The sequence below is a fragment of the Equus quagga genome, chromosome 9 (genome assembly GCF_021613505.1).
Source record: "Equus quagga isolate Etosha38 chromosome 9, UCLA_HA_Equagga_1.0, whole genome shotgun sequence".
Classification (NCBI taxonomy): domain Eukaryota; kingdom Metazoa; phylum Chordata; class Mammalia; order Perissodactyla; family Equidae; genus Equus; species Equus quagga.
The window spans coordinates 41,085,034-41,105,031 of NC_060275.1; the positions used below are offsets into that span (position 1 = coordinate 41,085,034).

Genomic DNA, 19,998 nt, shown 5'->3' on the forward strand with positions numbered 1-19,998 from the left:
AGAGACTTACTGGAGTGACCTATTTCAAAAATCATTTGAATTCTGACCAACATAACAATGTTCAAACTTTTAAATGTTTTACATTTTCAAAGCAAAACATTATGCCAACACACAAAAGCAAAAAATGTATTTCTTGGGAACTTAAATCTGCCTAATTTGATATAAAATACTTGTTTTTCTGCAGAATCCCTAAAGCATCTTCTTGAAGTACCAAAAATTTTAAAAATCACCAGCTAGCACACAAAAGTCAAGATCCCACAACAAACAGGTAGCTAACCAGCTAGAGGATGGATGGATGGTTGTATAGATGGGTAACCAAGAAAAAACCCTTCTCCTTTAAGTACAAAGTTTTTAAAAGAAACTGAATACAATGTTGCTTAAGGATGTTACTTTAGTAAGATGTTTGTTAGAAGTTCTCTTTTTTTTTTTTTTAAGGAATAAATTTATGTTAGGAAACAGTACAACATCTTGCTTAGATTCTAGTTGGAGCAACAGGCAACCATAAGTGAGATGTGTGTCAGTTCTCCAGGAGTATTTTCTATGAATACTTTTGTTAATATAGCCTAACACTAAATGTTTAGAAAATTACTGTTTTCTTAGATTCAGGATCATGTGCTATGGCAGAATTTTTTTTTTTTACACATTACATTCATTATAGGCTCACTAAATATGTGATATGAGGTTGCTTTTTAAAAAATAGAGTTTCTACATTTAAGAATGTACCATATTTTTTTGCTGTAACTGACAAGTAGACCCTAAAATTTATATGGAAATGCAAAAGACCTATAACCACCAAAACAATTTTGACAAAGACGAACAAAGCTAGAGGACTTTTACTTCTGGATTCCAATACTTACTCTAAAGTTACAATTATCAAGACAGTGTAGTATTGGCATAAGGACAGACATAGATCAAAGGAACAGAACTAACAGTACTAAAATAAATCCTTTTACTTACTGTCAATGGATTTTCATCACAAGTGCCAGGGCATTCTTTTGGGGGAAAGGATAGGCAGGTGCTATCTACATGCAAGCACCCTACTTCACATCATACACAAAATTTACCTAAAATGGATCACAGACTTAATTGGAAGAGCAAAAATAAAACTTCTGAAGAAAATATAGGAGAAAATCCAAGACCTTGGGTTAGGCAAAGATTTCTCAGATAAGACACCAAAAGCATGGTCCATGAAAGAAGAAAAATTATCAAAGGAACCTTACCAAAATTCAGAAATTTTGTATTTCAAAAGACACCATTAAGAAAATGAAAGACATGTGTTAAAACAATTTTAACTTACAAAATATACTCTATATCAAAAGTGTGGTCCACGAACTCAGAAGGGGAGATGGTCTCTGAACACCTTCTCCAAGGATCTGAGATCAAAAATATTTTCATAAAAATACTAAGACATTTACTTGCCTTACTGTGTTGTCATTTGCACTGCTGGCCCATTCGGCATAAACCAAGGCAATGGCACCAAACACAGTAGCATTTACATTCTTGACCACCATGCACTCAGGGCAGGCGGGGGAAACAGCTTTACTTAAGAATATCTTTGATCAAACACTGAAATCTTTAATTGTACTATACTTTAACCCTTAAGTACAAGTCTTTTTAATATTCCATAAAATGAAATAGGAAATATGCACACTTTCCTGCATAACAATGTGCAATGATTGTCTCAAGGAAATGCATTAGGGGTTCTCTGTTTTGTTTTGAGCTCAACCAGCTGGCACTGCTGGCACTGCCATTTTTGCCTGAAAGAGCAACTGACGAACAAACCGTGTGTTTTCAGACTTGGGTATTTGGAGAAAATGAGCCTGTCACTTCAAGGAAACAAGTAACTATTTGTTGCCAATGATAAAATTTGAGGTTTTAAACCAAAACTTAGAATTTTGGAAAAGCTGTGATCTTCTCAGCTTCCCAACTTTTAGACTAATGAGATCAATGGTGATATTAACAAACACGATTATTTGATAGGACATAAGAAAGGTGTAAACATGTGATATATCCACATAACTCATACCACCATCTTCCAACTGACCATTACACAAGGTTACAAAATCATGCATGGGTAAAAGATCCATTCAAAGTGGAAGATAGACAAATGGATTTTACTGTTACCAGTGTACAAAAAGTTTGATATGGTTTAGGATTGCAACTTTTAAAAAGTTACCATTTGTTGAGTTTTGGTGTAGTACCAAAGAATATCCAGTTATCAAAACAAAGGTTATTCCACAACTAGAGGGATGTGCAACAAAGATATACAACTGTGTACGGGGGGGTTTGGGGAGATAAAGCAGAAAAAAAAAAGGTTATTAAAATACTTCCTTTTCCAACTAATGTGCCACATAACAAGGGACCGCATATATAACAGTAATCCCATAAAATTAGTACCATATATAGCCTAGCTGTGTGTAGTAAGTTATATACCTTCTAGGTTTGTGTAAGTACACTCTATGATGTTCACACAATGAAACTTCCTAACAATGCATTTCTTAGAATACATCTCCATAGTTAAGTGACGCATGACTGTACATTGAGACTAGACTGCCATCACATCCTTCAACCAAAATAATGTCACAACAGATTGAGTGCAGATGCAGATATAAGAACCTAGCTGTTTTCCATTAAGTGAGAGATATTAAAGAGATTTGTAAAAATGCCAAACGATGCCACTATCTCACTGAAACATTTTTGGAGTTATTTTCCATTACAAATATTAAGATGAGTTTATTTTAAATGAGTAAATGTTTTAATTTTCTCAGTTTCAAATATGGTTAAGTATAAAATCCACAGAAACAAAACGTCTTAGGAGTTCTCAATAATTTGAGAGTAATGGGGTCCTGAGATGAAGTTTGAGAACCGTTGGTCCAAATGAACCTAAAATTACTTTATAAACATAAAAAAGGCTTTTGAGGTGTAATGTATCAATTATGTCTAGAAACAGAAAAACAAAGTTGGTATATTCTCAACAAACAGTAGAACTCTTCAAAAAGTTTTAAAGAAAAACTATTTAAAACCCTTTAAGACTACTGAATAATCTAGTTGACCACATGTAAGCTATTCAAGTGATTTGCTAACATTCCAAAATAAGTTTTCTTCCAGGCAGTGGTTTCCTCATGTTCATTACTGGCTAAGAACCAAACATGTTAAAAATAAAAATGGGTAGTAATGGACATGATGACTATAGTTAACACTGCTATATGGTTGATTTGAAAGGTAAGAGTCAATCCTGAGTTCTCACCACAAGAAAAAAATTTTTTTTCTATCTATATTAGATGATGAATGTTAACTAAACTTATTGCGGTAATTATTTCACCATGTATGTCAGTCATTATGCTGTACATCTTAAACTTACAAAGTGCTATATGTCAATTCTCTCTCAATAAAACCAGGGGGGAAAGTGGGTTAAATAAATCATAAATCCTTGTCACACATTTGATTAAGAAATATGATCATCAGCTGATTATTCTTTATAAGGATTATTCTAAATGATTATTTTTGTAGAATTTCTCATTGTCTGGAGTATTTGTACTTCTTGGAAACAAAGACAAAGTTTCAGACCTTCCTACCAAAGTTGAGGCTTGCAAAGACTAATAATCCTCCAGCGTCTATATTTTAAAAGGAAATAAAAAAATGATTCCAGGCTTTCCTGGCAGGATTTATAGAGACTGAAGAGATCTGCCAGATATAAACATAACTGATAGATTTTGTACTGAATACACAGTCTTAGTAAAGATAAAAGGCTCTGTTCCAAACACTGTGTATTAACTCACTCAATCCTCATAATCCATAGAGTTGTGAATGGCTAAATAATCTGCCCAAAGCTGCAAAAGTATAAACCTGCAGAATCAACAAAACCAGGCTAATCCAAGAAACAAGGCTTGGCTGTTTTAAAAGCTTTCAGTAACCCTTGTTCTGTATCTACTGTAGCCCTTTTGGTTTCTGCTGGTAGTATTAGACTTTACCCCAGAAAACACAGTCCTTACATACTTATTAAAATCCTGTGCCTATAAAATGCCCTGAAAAGAGAACATCCTACACACAGCTTATGAGAAAGGTCAGGTAAGGGCAGTGGAAGGCCATTTAATTGCACTCTTCACTTGTCTTCCTTCAGTTATTAAGAGGGAAGACAAAGTTTTCAGCTTTCACCTAGATCTGGCACCTACAGGTGACAGCATACGTGAAAGAACCACTCACAATGCATCTAACATAACTTTCACACACCAGTATTAAACAGTAGCTTCAGAAGCTCCTTTCTGGCTTTTCTGTTTTAGACAAAAGACGTTACTGTAGGTAGCTGGTTACCTACAATTAAAAACTGACACGATAGGGAGATTCCTCAAAAAGTTAAGAATAAAACTACCATACAATCTAGTTATTCCACTTCAGAGTATTTATCCAAAGAATATGAAAACACTAATTAGAAGAGATGCACCCCAATGTTCAGAGCAGCATTATTTACAATAGCCAAGATACCGAAAAAACCTGTCCATTGATAAATGAATGGATAAAGAAAGATGTAGTATATATACACAATGGACTACTACTCAGCCATAAAAGAATGAAATTTTTGCCATTTGCAACAACAGAGACGGACCTTGAAGGTATTAAGTGAAATAAGTCAGAAAGAGGAGGATAAAAACTGTACTTCACTCATATGTCAAATCTAAAAACAAAACTTAACAAAAAAACAAACTCATAGACACAAAGAACAGATGGTGGTTACCAGAGGGGAAGGGGGTTGTGGGATGAGCAAAAAGGGTGAAGGGGGTCAAGTGTATGGTGATGGATGGTAACTAATTTTTGGTGGTGATCACTGTAATCAACACAGGTACCAAATTACGATGTTGTATGCCTGAAACTTACCAATTTTACTCCAATTTTAAAAAATGACATAAAAACCTCAAAACAATGTTAAGCAAAAGTAGCCAGATGTAATTTTTACTGTGTGCTTCGATTTGTATAAAATATAAAAGCAGACCAAAAAATCTGTGGTATTAGAAGTTAGTGGTGGTGGTAAGTTGTGACTGGAAGAAGAGGACTTTACGGGATTCTAGTAATTTTTTTTTCTTGATCTGAGCTCTGATTACTCAGGCTATTGTTCACTTTGTGCATGTTCAGTATCATATACCATTATTTTGCCCATTTACAGATATGAAATTTCCTCCTTCATATCTCCTGCATTATTTCTTCCTCTCCATAACCTCCACAGAATTGGCTGTAATTCATCCATCAGCCTCCTCCATATTCACTCCCCTGGCCCTGCTCATCTTAAATTCTGCAACAGTATATATCCTTAATCAATTACACTCTCTTAAGAATTCACACTACATACGAAATTGGATGGTATAATTCAATGCAAGTTTGTCAACCAAGTACATAATGAAATATACACTTACCTTCCCTATTTCAGGGGTGGGAGAGAGTACGGCAACTGACTCTCTTAGCCCCAAGACTGGACAGTTGCTGTTGGAGTGGGAGGAGGATGTGGCTCTAACACCCATTTTCTTGAGGTTCCTGTATCCTCTTGTAATCTCTTAATATAACTCATTTCCATTCCCCATTTTTTTCAAAACTGTTTTGCCAATTAGAAAATTATATTGCATACTAAACGATATCATGGAAGGAGTACTTTATTCATATTTACGAGTTTTATACTACATGTATTTACATATTTTCTGGGTCACATCTTTTCTATAAAGGTTAAAATGTCACCACCTCCACAAAGGGTTTACACTATTTGAGTAGCAGCCCTAAGGGGTTTCTATAAAAGTTATGATTCACAGATGATCATAATTAATACTTATTAAGCAGCCCAACAGATATATGACATTGTATTTGGCAATATGATCTTATAGCCCTGATCTTACTTAAGGGTAACTGCTCTATATAAAAGTGTTTATTAACCAGTTAACTAGGTTTCCGCCTGGCTGCTATCACGGCTTGAAAATCTTGCTGCGTGAACACTTGACAAAATAGTTTTACCAGTTGATTAACATTTTAAATAAAGATAAAATAAGTTTATAAAGTTAAATCCAACATACAGCATCAGCATGTGGTAGCTTTCTCCTATCCACTTTTTTAAGTGCAAATAACAGGTTATCTCCTACAGGTCTTCCAGGGTGAGTTATGAGACTAAATGTTACCACGTTTGCCTCCAGACAAAATTTTAATTAGACACACAAGTAGGAGAAAACCACTTTTAATTGAAAAATAAAGCAATACATCTCAAATAAGACTCTGTTTAACAACATAACTTTCATTTGTTAATGGAAATAGCTTTCCTATAAGTGGTATTGTGAAATTTAGGTATTGGAGTATCAACATAGTTCCCCTCCCTTGACCTCAGTTATAAGCATACTAAAAATAAGAACTTTTTCATGAATTTAAAGTGTTAAGTCTGTAAAGCCTATCCCTATTCCTAATCCACTGACAAGAGGAGAGATTTTAAACAAACAACTCCAAACTGAGGAGTTCCCAGATAACAGCAAAGTCAATATTTTCCTTATGAAAAAGTTTATATGAAATACACAAGATTATTAATGATATTTAACTAATCCACAAAACTTCAAAACACAATTTCATCAAGATGATCTCTACTACAATGTTCTTTTAAAGAAGTTCTCAAATCTCAGAACGGTTTAACTTGACATACTGGAAGTATTAAACTTTGAAATTGAGTACTAAAGTTATTGCTTTAAACTGGAAAAACCTATGGTCAAGTCTCTTTTTAAAGAGTTTGTTAACAGCTATTCTTACAATTACACTCATGTAACTGCAGAGAAAATGTTGACAGAACAAAGGCATATGTTCATTAAGATGTATGGCTTTTTTGGTGATTGTTATTACTACCTATAAATAGTCATTACTGTTTGACTGAAAAAGGTTTTTACAAAACTCCACTTTCAAAATTAACATTTTTATTAAATCAAGTTAAAAAAATGTTCACTGTAAAAAAGTCAACAAGGGTTTTAACAAAACCAAAATATACCTTTTTATACAATATATGTATATATTAGCAGCAAACTACTTCTGAGATTTTCTTTTATTTTTTTTAGTTAGTTATTTTAAAGAAAGCATAAACAATGTACATTAGTACGGAATGTCAACTAATCCACTCTTCATCTTTTCCTGTGATTTGGGCCTTCCAGTACAAGTTATGTTATGATTCTCATTAATGAATACCAAGAACAAATCCAGTTTTGACTAAAAAGTAGTAAAACAGAATGGCTGGTAGAAGCCATCCCATTACCCCATAGTCACACATTATCTTTGAGAATAACACATGAGCACCATATAAACAGGTAATTGCAAGTGTATGTAAACTCAATTTTTAAGGTGTAGTAGCCAAGTAGACAACTTAGCATTCAACTGCTACTTTCTAAAAATTTGGTGACATACAAAATTTTAATCAGTTATCAGAAATTCTGTATATAATCTGACAGTGTGCACATATGTGCATGTATACATACCCATACAAAAGTGTATGTATATATCCATATACATCTTTAGCTTTGAATTTCTAAATTGATATGAAGCCAAATCTCTCATTTAAATATATATGTAGAATATAATATTACCAACTGAAAGTTTCTAGGAGAAGTTTCATCTTAGTTAATCAGAAATACTGGCTACTCAAAATTCTGGGGCCAAACAGCTGTAATTCAGCTTTGTATAATTTAGGCTTATAAATCAGTCAGCCAAACAAACAAGGTTTGAAATTACCAACTGCCCACCAAAGAAATAAATTTTTCTCTTGATATTTCCTTCTAATAGCAAAAAGGAAATATCTTTATAATGAGCATTCACTTTTTTTAAAGAGTTAAAATTATAAAGAAACCTCACTAGTCTTCAAAAATACTAAATGTTATATAAATACAATTTTCTTATAATTGAATTCTTCAGCTAGAATCTGTATTAAAAGTTTCCTTTGGATTGTTTCATTTAGCACTTCAAGTCTCCATTCTGTAGTTCTGATAACTGGCTCAGATTTGTTAGGCTTTTATCAATTACATCGTTCAGAATTTGCTGCTGTGTGTTATCTGTGTACAATAATGTCACTGGGAGGAACTGCACCAAATTTCAAAAGTAAATTTCAAAAAATAAGGAAAAATTCAATATGTAATATAAAAAGATAAAATACAACAGGGATTCCCTTTTCACCAATACATTAAGGAAATATAATTCTTTTAATGCTTTTAAAGATAATGTCCTTTCACTTTTTAACTTATCAAGAGAATGAAATTTTTAGATGGCCCACCTTTATTTTTCAATTAAAAAACTAAACAATAGACTGAATTACTTTTTATTAATATACACATCAAGTTCTTGAAACGATGACTTCATGTAGTTTTCCCCTTAAAGATGGCACTTGCAGGTACAAAGATGCAGAGACGTCTACAGCCTTCAGATGTTTACTTGAAAAGATTCTTCAACAGCAGTTTGATATTGGGTTTCCTCATCTAGCTGAAGATTCTAAAAGGAATAACATCAACATATCAATAGGAAAAACATACTCCACTACTCAATAATTTGCCCAATACGTTACACATCTTGAAACACAATACACATACTTGAAACAGTCTATGTTTGTTACGACATATACTATCTGTTAAAATATAAGATTTAAATACATGAACTTCAGTAGAAAATTAAGCTCAGCTGTAATCATTTAGGAATAATTGATAAACAACAGAGAGGGTCAGCAGAGAATGAAATTTAAGACTTACAGTGCCTTACAATAAGTCATTAATTAAAAGTACAGTTAAGGGAACCTGCAATCATAAGTGATAAATTTTGTATCATCTCTAGAAAAGAATGTCAAATGTCTGAAGGTAAATTCATTTTTCAAAAAATAAGCATTTATTGAACTAAGAGATTTAAAGAACAGCTTCGTGATCATAACACAGAGCTAAAAACTAGAGCTCAATTTTAATTATACTACTATTCCTTAACTTAAAAAATTCTATTTGCTATCAATTATGTCCTATAAGTTAGCTTTAAAATAGGCTTCAACACAATAATCTCAAAAACTAAAAATTACATTTTTCTGTGGCAAGGCAAAACAATCTGACAATTACATCAAAAGTAGACCACAAAATATATTTTTATTTATCCAAATACACAGTTCTCCAGACACAGTAACCTTTCTTACAATGAGATTTTAAGAATAATCTACAATTACTTCATAAAAATGCTAAAATTATGAGTCTATCTGAATTTTACATACACTTGAATCGAATAGGTTAACTAAAAATATGCAAATTCCACAAAATAAAAAATCATTTATCAAGAATGATATAATTTCAACATTGAAGGGCAGAGAAAAATGTAAATTCTGTTTCTGCTGTTGTCAGAATCACACAAGTCTGTGCTTACCTAAACTGGAAGACAAGTATCAGACATTATTTGTCAGGATTAATCTTGAATTAAAAAGTTTAAATTTACTGAAGTTGAATAAAATGCAATTTTACAATTAATAAAAAAGTCATCTAATTTTTAAAAAAAATTATCATGACACATTTGGGAGGTAGAAATTAACCCGTGTTTTGCTTTGCAGATCCAGTTTTACATTGTGTAACTTCCCTCCATGCACTGTGTTAAAGCAGTCAACCAAGGCCACAATCTACCATTCAACCGGCTTTACTTAATAATGAAGCTCCCTCATTTTTTAAAAGAATGTGTCTCACATGTATTTAAAAGAAATCTATTATAACGGAACAACAAGCAACTTATAGTACATGAGAAATACTCCTCCTTCATCTGTTTGTACCAATTTTACTTCTTTAGCAGGTACAATTTTTCCTTAAACCTAGACAGTTTTCGTACAAAATCATTATTTTGTTAATCTGGGAATTTGTTCTTTCTCTATTAATTATCTCTCTAGTACAGAAGGTAATCTCTCGAGTACAGAAGGTAAACAGTAAATTCAACCTTTACCACTTCCACAAACCAAAGTTCACCTATATTATTATAGAAACAATAGACTAATCTATAACCACCCAATATAAGAGTTCGCCTCAAAACTCAAGTCTAGATTGAGAAAGTTAATTTAACTTGAATATTTAAATGGTATCATTTTCTTAATCTTGAAGAATTCACTTACCACAAATTCTCCATAATCAAACTGATGTCTTTGATTTAGATGACTAACGAAATTTCTAGTAATCTGGCTAGGATCTCCCCAAGGAAGAGACACACAAATAGGACACGTCTACAAGAAACAGAATGTTTTAAATAAAAAGTAATGAAAATAACCAAACATTATAATTATTGAAGGTATTAAAATAACATAGCTTTCATTACCAAAAACATCAAGATGAAAAGCATTTCTAAGGACCAAATTCCATGACTAGGTCATTCCCCGACCAAATTACCTTAGGTCAAATATGCTAATCTAACATAACACGATAAAAAGAGAGATCTTATACATTCTATTAATCTCCAATTATACAACTGTTTCAAAAGAAACACCACATCCAGCCTTCAATAATACCAATTGTAATGCTAGTTATCATTCATCAGTATGTAATCTCATTTGAGCCACACAATAACTCTCATATAATTATTAGCTTAATTTCATTTATAAGTAAAATGAAAGTAAACTTCAAATTGTATCCTTAAAGGTTTTAAATGAGGTACATCTTAAAAAGCGAATGGATGACATGCTGAAATAAGGAACTCTAGTAATTGGACTCTAGCCAAAATTTGTGCTATATTGAATATAATGCAGAAACAAAAATTTGCCAACATAATATAAAACAAATGAAATCTCTTAAATACGAGATTTTTCCTAGAGATGTCTTTGGCAGTGTTTATTTACTAGTAACTGACCCTCTCCTAATGAACAAAGTAGGTGGCATGTCACCCTTAGCACTATGTGAGTTTAAGGCATCCTCAATAATGACTGAGGCATATTCTTTCACAATTTTTTCCAATATATCCACTAAAACTGCTTAGAAATATCTGCAATCTTTACTTTATTTATAACAATTTTTTTTCCTGCTTTTTCCTCCCCAAATCCCCCCAGCACATAGTTGTATATTTTAGTTGTGGGTCCTTCTAGTTGTGGCATCTAGGACGCCGCCTGAGCATGGGCTAATGAGCGGTGCCACGTCTACACCTAGGATCCAAAGTGGTGAAACCTGGGCCGCTGAAGCGGAGTGCGGGAACTTAACCTACTTGGCCACGGGGCTGGCCCTTTTCTTCTATTCTTATTTCTAAAGAAAATATTTATATATCAAAATGTACAGCTGAAGGGGAAGTATCTCTTCCAGCCAGTTTCTTTTGTTCTATCACAGTTGAAATCACTTACCTATGAAACTCATGCTCCAAATGAGGAGTTGTAGGACCATTAATTAACACAATGTTGGAATCCTGCACTCCGGACTCTCTCCTTCATCAAAAAAGATCTCTCCCTTTTCTTACACACCCTCATAATGGCATCAAAAAGACATGTATGCATCAAAAAGAAAGTATGACTCTTTTCTTTCCTTATTTTATGCATTCATATACTAGATTCTCAAAGATACAATTAAAAAAAAAATACCTACTATCTTTATTCTTTCTTATAGGTGTTTTCACCTGCAGCAGATCCACCGGACCTGATCCAGTTGTCTGCATCCTCTAGATCAGGAAACTGAGAGACCCCGACAGAGTTAGGTCTGCACTCCCTGGCGATGAGTCCCCAGTTCACATTTCATTACTTCACTCTTCTCCAGGCTATTCTCCTACACCACCTTCACAATGAGCATCTCCCTGTTTATAAGTGAGTGACTGGAATTTTAAATAGCTCATTTTGCTTCGGTTACCAGTCTTTTGTTGACAAAAACCTACCTTATTGATAATCTCCATTCCAAATTTAAATCAACTACCTTCCCTTGTTGTACACATCGAGAGAAATAAATGAAATAGCATTCTTTAATCAGAAGACTGTATTAAACATATGTACTTACCACAGGAACTATCTGAAATAAGTGATTACTGTTACAGTGATCCAGTAAACGTTGTCTGGTAAAATTTGATTCTTGACACAAGGGACACTTAAAGGTGGGATGCCCAGAACTATAAAACAATTTTAAATGAAATATACTTAATTTGAAATCATAACATAAAAATGAAGTTTTCCTATTTTTTAACCAATTACTGTAAGTTTCTTTTTCAAAAAGTTATAATTATTCGTCTATTCAAAGAGTCCCTCATTTTGAAAAATGTATCTTTTCAATGAATGATCTACATCAATAAATAATCTTCAGTAGATATCCCCAATCTCAGTTTACAGTACCCATAGTGTCTCAGTAAATTTTTTCACGGTGTCTCTAGGTCTAAACAAAAACAAACCTGGCTGTTCCATTTATTAAGTAGATAGGTTTAAACAATTTAGTTGTTTGTGTGAGGCCAAAAGATGTCACTGTATGTCCCTTGAAAATTTTAAATATCCCAAGATGTCCCAGTTTGGACACCCTATCCCTAGGAACTTAAAACTTTAAAAAGACTTCCATCAATATCATATCTTTGTATCTTTCTTTTTTTTAAAGATTTTATTTTTTTCCTCTTTCTCCCCAAAGCCCCCATACAATAGTTATGTAATTTTAGCCGTGGGTCCTTCTAGTTGTGGCACGTGGGACGCCACCTCAGCATGGCTTGATGAGCGGTGCCACCTCCGTGCTCAGGATTCGAACTGGTGAAACCCTGTGCCGCCGAAGCAGAGCACGCGAACTTAACCACTTGGTCACAGGGCTGGCCCCATATCTTCATACCTTTAATCTAACCCAGTCCCTAAGACTCTAACATACAAAATTCACAGGAAAAGTAAAAAACAAAAGCACTGATCATCAGAATGATCAACATTTCAAAACATTGTGAGGATCACACATCACTGGATATTCAATACCTCCGAATTTCAGCAAGGGAGAGTTCAATATTGACAACTCTATCCTGACCACAGTGAAAGAGGAGAGCTAAACTCTTCTAATTTAATGTGATCTGTAAAAGCAGCAACTGCATCATTTTTCTAGCATTATATCTGATGATTCACTGAATAAAAAAATTTAATTAAAAAATCTATTATTATAAAGTGATAGACATTATCTACTAAGGGAGCAGAATTTTCAAAAGCTTACCTTGTACTCTCTTGATAAGTTTCTGTGTTATCAGATGTGGATGTTTCACTCCTATTACTTAAGAAGCATGGGGGGAAGTTAGTATCTCAAGTAATAAAGCACATTACAGATTCATTAACTTGAAGTGGTAATGAAGAAAACTAATCTGAACTTATTTTAAAAGTTTCAATTTCAAATAGTTCTGAACTATGAAATAACTATGGGATTAATTACTTTTCAAATAAATTCTGATAAGACTGCTTATTAGGTCCTTATTCACATCCTTTAAAATTAATTTATGCACACTTACAAAAGTATAGAGAATACAGAATTTTTCAGAATTATCTTAAATCCATAGCATGATAATATTTCCCCAGGTCCTTTCGACTTTCAAATTAAGAGACTCCTCTACCTCTACCGAGACTGCTAAGTTTTTGAATGCCGGGGTAGAATCAAGAATGAGTCAACTTTTTGACTTGTAACTAGGATATGGTTTAAGGTTGTGGCCTCCAAAGTGGAGCAGGTTTACAAAAATATTTGGATGTTTATTATGTTCACAATTTCCAAAAAGGAACTAGGGTTTCCAACATTTAATATATAGGACAATGTGACATCCTCACTCAGACCCCATGCCAGAGTCATATGTCATACGTGGTATCAGAAGAATCCTGAGGGAAGAGTGGGCATTCCGTATGGGGACTGTCACTTATGCATGACAAAGTTTCATCAGCTGTGGTCAATTTTATAAAAACAAGGCCTTTAAATAGCAAAAAAGATTAAAATAGAAATGCAACAGGTAGTGGACAAAAAAACTGTACCACACAGTGGTTTGCTCTTATATCTCAATACCCGAGCTAAAAGAGTTGTTAAACTTAGAAATCTGGTTATTCATTTTTTTCACAAAAAGGCAAGCAGTCTACTATATCATCTACTAAACAGATGCTCTTTTCTTTTTGAATTTTCTTTCTTCTGTTTGTTCTTCACAATAAAATTATATACAACAAGGTGTATTTGGTGTAAAGACACCCTTCCAAGGACAGTTCCCTTCTGTGAAGATAACAGTGTCATCTCTCCAAACATATTTTACACTCAGCAAGCAAGCAAGCTTTCCGGTTTCCACAGCCAGATAGGAGACTATTAAGCCATTATTTTTCACCTATCTAGCAGATATTAATTTATCTCTTCGGATAAAGGCAGCATTTTAACAAAGTGGAGACTAAAAACTGCTTTTTAAAATAAACTGAAACTATGGAGAGGGCAATTATTAAAGGGATGTTAGGATTTTACTACCAAAACTCCCATACCTATACACTTATACTTGTAACAGATTTTTCTAATGTTTTAAAATCTTGCAAATAAAAATAATAATTGGGTTTTGAACATGCTCTTTAAAAATATTATAACAACTTCTGAATGGTTTGTAAGAACAACTATAACATCATTAGGGAAGACAAAAATTTCAACAAAAGCCCTTTCAATATTTAGTGAATGGCATTGAAAAGCTTAGTAATTTCAACCTATGACATACTTCCTCCACTTAAATCTACATTTTTTGTGTACTAGGTATCTTTTTCAGCCATGACAGTCACCAAAATCAAGTATCAAAGTAAAGTGAACTTAGATCCAAATATTTGAATTACTGTATCATAGTGTTAAACTAAGATTTTAAAGAATTTTGCAAAGCATATTCAACAATATTATTTTCAGCAAAAATATTAATAAAAATTTAAGAATAAAAATATTTTATACCATTAAATAAAGCAAAACTTATTTTAAAGTAACTATTTCATCTTTATTTCCCTTAAACTTTGCAGATTTTATAAGGTACATAAAGTATCAGTACTGTAAAATACATGAGTAGTTTTTAAATAAACATACACATACTGGGAGTGCACAATGTTTTTCACTGACAGGGTATGCAATTCCAAAACTTCTGATTTAAAATATTTTAATATCAAAGTTAATGCCCTTTTAAAATGCTTTCTCCCTTCCATCTCCCATTACAATTCTCTGTTTTCCATTATTAGTGTCATTATCATCATGTTTGTTCTTCCTAATCATCCTCTATTGTGCCTGGGCTACCAGTAGCCTACTCATTTACTCAAGAAATGCATGAATGTGTTCAACAAAAGAAAATCCATTACTGATATTATATTACCAATTAAAAGAAAAGAAATATCTGATCATTTCATCTGATGCAGAAAACCATTCAATAAAATTCAACCTCCATAATGAAAACAAAAACAAAAAACCTCTGATCACTCACAATATCTGCAGATCAGGTAATGAAGGCAAACACAGACAAGTGGGACTATATTAAACTAAAAACTTCTTCACAACAAAGGAAACAATCAAAGAGTGAAAAGGCAACATATGGAATGGGAGAAAATATTTGCAAACCATGTATCTGATAAAAGGGTTAAGAATTCCAAAAGAATATATAATGGACTCCTCCAACTCAATAGCAAAGAAATAAAAATAACTCAATTAAAGAATGGGCTAAAAACCTGAATAGACATTTCTCCAGAAACAACATACAAATGGTCAACAGGTATATGAAAAGATGCTCAACATCATTAATCATCAGGAAAATGCAAATCAAAATCACAATGAGAATCACCTCACACCTGTTATGATAGCTATTATCAAAAGAACAAAAGACAAGGTTGGTGAGGATGCGGAGAAATTGGAACCCTTGTACACTGTTGGTGAGGATGCACAATGGTGTAGCCAGTATAGAAAACAGCAGGGAGGTTTCTCGAGAAATTAAAAATAGAACTACCATATGATCCAGCAATCCCACTTCTGGGTATTTATCCAAAACAACTGAAATCAGGATCTTGACGAAATATTAGCACTCCCATGTTCACTGCAGTGCTGTTCAAAATAGCCAAGATATGGAGACAATCTTGTGAACGGAAAAAGAAACAAAGATATAAAAGGATAAAGAAAATTTGGTATATACATACAACGGAATATTATTCAGCCTTTAAACAGAAGGAGGGGGGCCGGCCCGGTGGCGCAGCGGTTAAGTGCGCACATTCCACATCAGGGGCCTGGAGTTCGCCAGTTCGGATCCTGGGTGCGGACATGGCACTGCTTGTCAAGCCATGCTGTGGTAGGCATCCCATATACAGAGTAGAGGAAGATGGGCACAGATGTTAGCTCAGGGCCAGCCTTCCTCAGCAAAAAGAGGAGGATTGGCAACAGTTAGCTCAGGGCTAATCTTCCTCAAAAAAAAAAAAAAGAAAAGAAAAGGAGGGGCCAGCCCGGTGGCCAAATGGTTTTCGCACTCCACTTCAGCAGCCGAGGGTTTCGCTGGTTCGAATCCTGGGCGAGGACATGGCACCACTCATCAAGCCATGGTGAGGTGGCATCCCACATGCCACAACTGGAAGGACCCACAACTAAAAATACACAACTATGTACCGGGGGGCTTTGGGGAGAAAAAGGAAAAATAAAATCTTTAAAAGGAAAAAAAAGGAAAGAAAAGGAAATCCTGCACATGTGATAACATGAATGAACTTTGAGGACATTATGCTAAGTTAAATAAGCCAGTCACAAGACTAATACTGCACGACTCCACTTACATGAGGTATCTAAAAATAGCCAAAGTCACAGAAGTAAAGAAGAGAATGATGGTCGCCAGGGGCTGGGGGAGGGGAAAATGTGGAGTTGCTAATCAACATGTATAAAATTTCAGTTACGCAAGTTCTAGACAGGTGCTGTACAACATTGTACCTATAGATAACAATACTACATTGTACACTTAAAAATCTGTTAAGAGAATAGATATCTCATGTTCAGTATCCTTACCACAATAAAAAAAAAGGAGGGGGGGAACTATGTATGACTATGCCATTTTATGCTAAATTAAATTGTGATGGTCCCTAAAGCAAAGTTTTCAAAATACTAGAGTATCTCACTTTCAGCCTTCTTTTTCCTTCCCTTTTTCCTTTCTTTTTATTGCAGGGGAAGATTTGCCCTAAGTTAACATCTGTTGCCAATCTTCCTCCTTTTTTCTTCCTTCCCCTCCCACCCAAAGGTGCAGTACATAGTTGCGTATAGTTTTAAGTTCTTCTGGTTCTTCTATGTGAGTCGCTGTCACAGATGGCTACTGAGAGATGAGTAGTGTGGTTCTGTGCCTGGGAACTGAACCCAGGCCACCAAAGCAAAGCGTGCCAAACTTTTAAGTTCTAGGCCATCAGGGCTGGCTCTCATTTTCAGTCTTTTTAAAATATGAAGAAAATTCTCAAGTTCTATGTTTACGTTTTTTACAAAACAGCAACAAAATTTTTTTCATTTTGAGTAAAAGATACATATATATTTGGAATGCATGTAATAAAGGAACATTATCCAGAATATACAGAATATCTATAAATAAGGAAAAGGACATTTTATCTAATATTTGTACCAGATTCTTTAATAAATAGTTATTTAGCCACTTAAAGCGTCCAAGACCTTGGAGAGAAATGTGTTAGGAACAATATAGGACTGCCTGCAACTTTCATCCCATCAGTCTTTGTGAAGAGCTGTATCTGGACTAAACTGCCTGAGTCTGCTGATATCCAGTTCTTAACATTTACTAAATGTCAAGATTAGTAGGAAAAGCCTGCAAATAGACCAAATAATTCCCAAGGAAGATAAAATAGAAATGTGTTCTGGCATCTTCTTTTTTTTCTTTCACATTTTTTTTTGAGTTAATGATAGGTTACAATCTTGTGAAATTTCAGTTGTACATTAATGTTTGTCATTCGTGTTGTAGGTGCACCACTTCACCCTTTTTGCCCACACCTCACCCCACCTCTCCCCTGGTATCCACCAATCTGTTCTCTTAGTCCACATTTTTAAATTCCTCATATGAGTGGAGTCATATACAGATTATCCTTCTCTAGCTGGCTTATTTCACTTAATGTAATTCCCTCAAGGTCCATCCATGTTATTGCAAATGGAATGATTTTGTTCTGTTTTGCAGCTGAGTAGTATTCCATTGTATATATGTACCACATCTTCTTTATCCATTCGTCTGTTGCTGGGCACTTAGGTTGCTTCCATGTCTTGGCTATTGTAAATAATGCTGCAATGAACATTGAGGTGCATAGGACTTTTGGGATTGCTGACTTCAAGCTCTTTGGATAGACACCCAGTAGTGGAATGGCTGGATCGTATGGTAGTTCTATTTTTAATTTTTTGAGGAATCTCCATGAAATGTGTCTGGCATCTTAATGATTACAAGTATCCTCCCCTCTCTCCTCCTCACCTCTACTGGCTAAAGAAAACAAAGATATAGTCTGATATGTTAAAAGTAGAATTTTATTGTTATAAACTAGAAATGGCCTTAGTAAAACAACTAGCACTGCTATATAATTATTGAGAAACTACCCCATAGTAGTCTAATGCAATCATTTTGTTAAACACCCTCCAACACGTATTAGTTTATGGTAAATAGTTCTACCCTGAATGATCTGACTGAAACTAGTGCTAGTTTATTTTGGATGACTCAACGGGAAGTCATACCACTTACATATATGGAAAAAGAGATTTTATCTGTTTTATCCATCCCTCTATATTCAATTCCCTCTATATTCAACATTAGAGTGTGAGCCCAGCAGTTCAGAAGGTACAATAAAGGTATGCTGAATTAATAAAATAATTTGTGGGTTTATTTTGAAATTTTTTTTACTAGTGAGATAGGTACATGCAAATAGCACTTTAAGAATTTCCACAGCCACAGAGTTCAGAGTTTAAATCACCCATTTATACTTATGAGGGAATACTTGAATTGTCTTCTCAGAAAACACAGGCTCTACTCTTAGGTAGTCCCTTGACTTTGCTACAGACACGTCTTTATTAAAGTAATGAATTTTCATAAGATGCCACCAAACCCTGCTCAGCTAACTATTAACTATATGGACCTGCTCTTAATCAGCAATATTAAATATATCTGTTTTCCAGTTACTAGACATAGGGTAGAACCTTAAATTCTCCAAACTGAAATGTCTATTAAAAGCTTAGCTGCTAGAAATAACCTTCATGAAGAACTGTCTGAATGTACAGATCCTGTCCATTCTACCATGCACTAGACTAAGCTAGAATGTCAGAGAAAAGCCCCTGGAAGACAAGCTTTCATAAACGGCAATAAGGCATGATAATAGCCTACACTGAAGGTCTTTAAAGTACAGCGCTATGTAACTTGTTCTGTATTTACCACAGGAAAGAGGATGTTTACTGCATGGTTTCTTCTTCTGAGGACCAATAGGCAAAATCACTTCAGTATCATTTCTTTTAGTATCAGGAACAGCTGTGTTTCTCATTAAGAACTATTTTGTGTATAATATCATAGACACTATTAATAACATAACGATGTTTTCTTCTTCACACTCACTACTTGGAAGCTGTGAAACAGTGTATAGAATATTACAATATATTTGGCTACTAACTGAAATACTTATGTGCTGAGTTTCTTTTGCCCCTCCAGATCTGTCCTCCATTTTTCACCATACTCTGTGTACTGAGAGACTAACCTGCATTAAAAGATTCCCTTCTCTGCTTCCCAGTTGGGTTCAGCCCAGCAGGAGATTTGGAGGGAGAAATAAGAGGAAAGTTAGCATACTTATTTCCCAGACTCCTTCCCAGCAAAACCACCTAGACTGGCTGCATCCCTCTCCAATTGCCCCTCCATTGGAAAGGAGAACTTGCAAGAAAGAACTTTCTTTCTCCAAGTTCTGGTATGTATTTCCTCCCCTCCCCTGCTTTCAGCAGACCCAGAGTACCTATCTATCCCTTGTGATTTCCTATACCCTGCTCACATAGTGTACCCAATACCCTATTCTTTGAAAATATTCCCTTTCCTAAATTCTCCTCAGACTACCTAATTTGAGCATAACTATCT

At 34.2% G+C, this 19,998-nt stretch overlaps 1 protein-coding gene across 2 annotated transcripts in view; it reads right to left on the bottom strand.

Annotated features, from left to right (window-relative positions):
* Positions 1 to 6,192: 6,192 nt before the first annotated feature.
* RNF138 (ring finger protein 138) overlaps positions 6,193 to 19,998 on the bottom strand; it is a 49,143-nt gene continuing 35,337 nt past the window's right edge. Inside the window, exons 5-8 of one of the 2 annotated variants that reach the window (XM_046672066.1) lie at positions 13,128 to 13,184; positions 11,961 to 12,069; positions 10,112 to 10,219; positions 6,193 to 8,481 (exon numbers count right to left, since the gene is read on the bottom strand). In XM_046672066.1, coding sequence (XP_046528022.1) covers positions 8,413 to 8,481; positions 10,112 to 10,219; positions 11,961 to 12,069; positions 13,128 to 13,184 — 343 coding nt within the window. In that variant the 3' untranslated portion in view covers positions 6,193 to 8,412. Of the gene's footprint in view, positions 8,482 to 10,111; positions 10,220 to 10,270; positions 11,645 to 11,960; positions 12,070 to 13,127; positions 13,185 to 19,998 lie in introns of those variants that run through there. The other variant, XM_046672067.1, reaches the window with a different exon arrangement.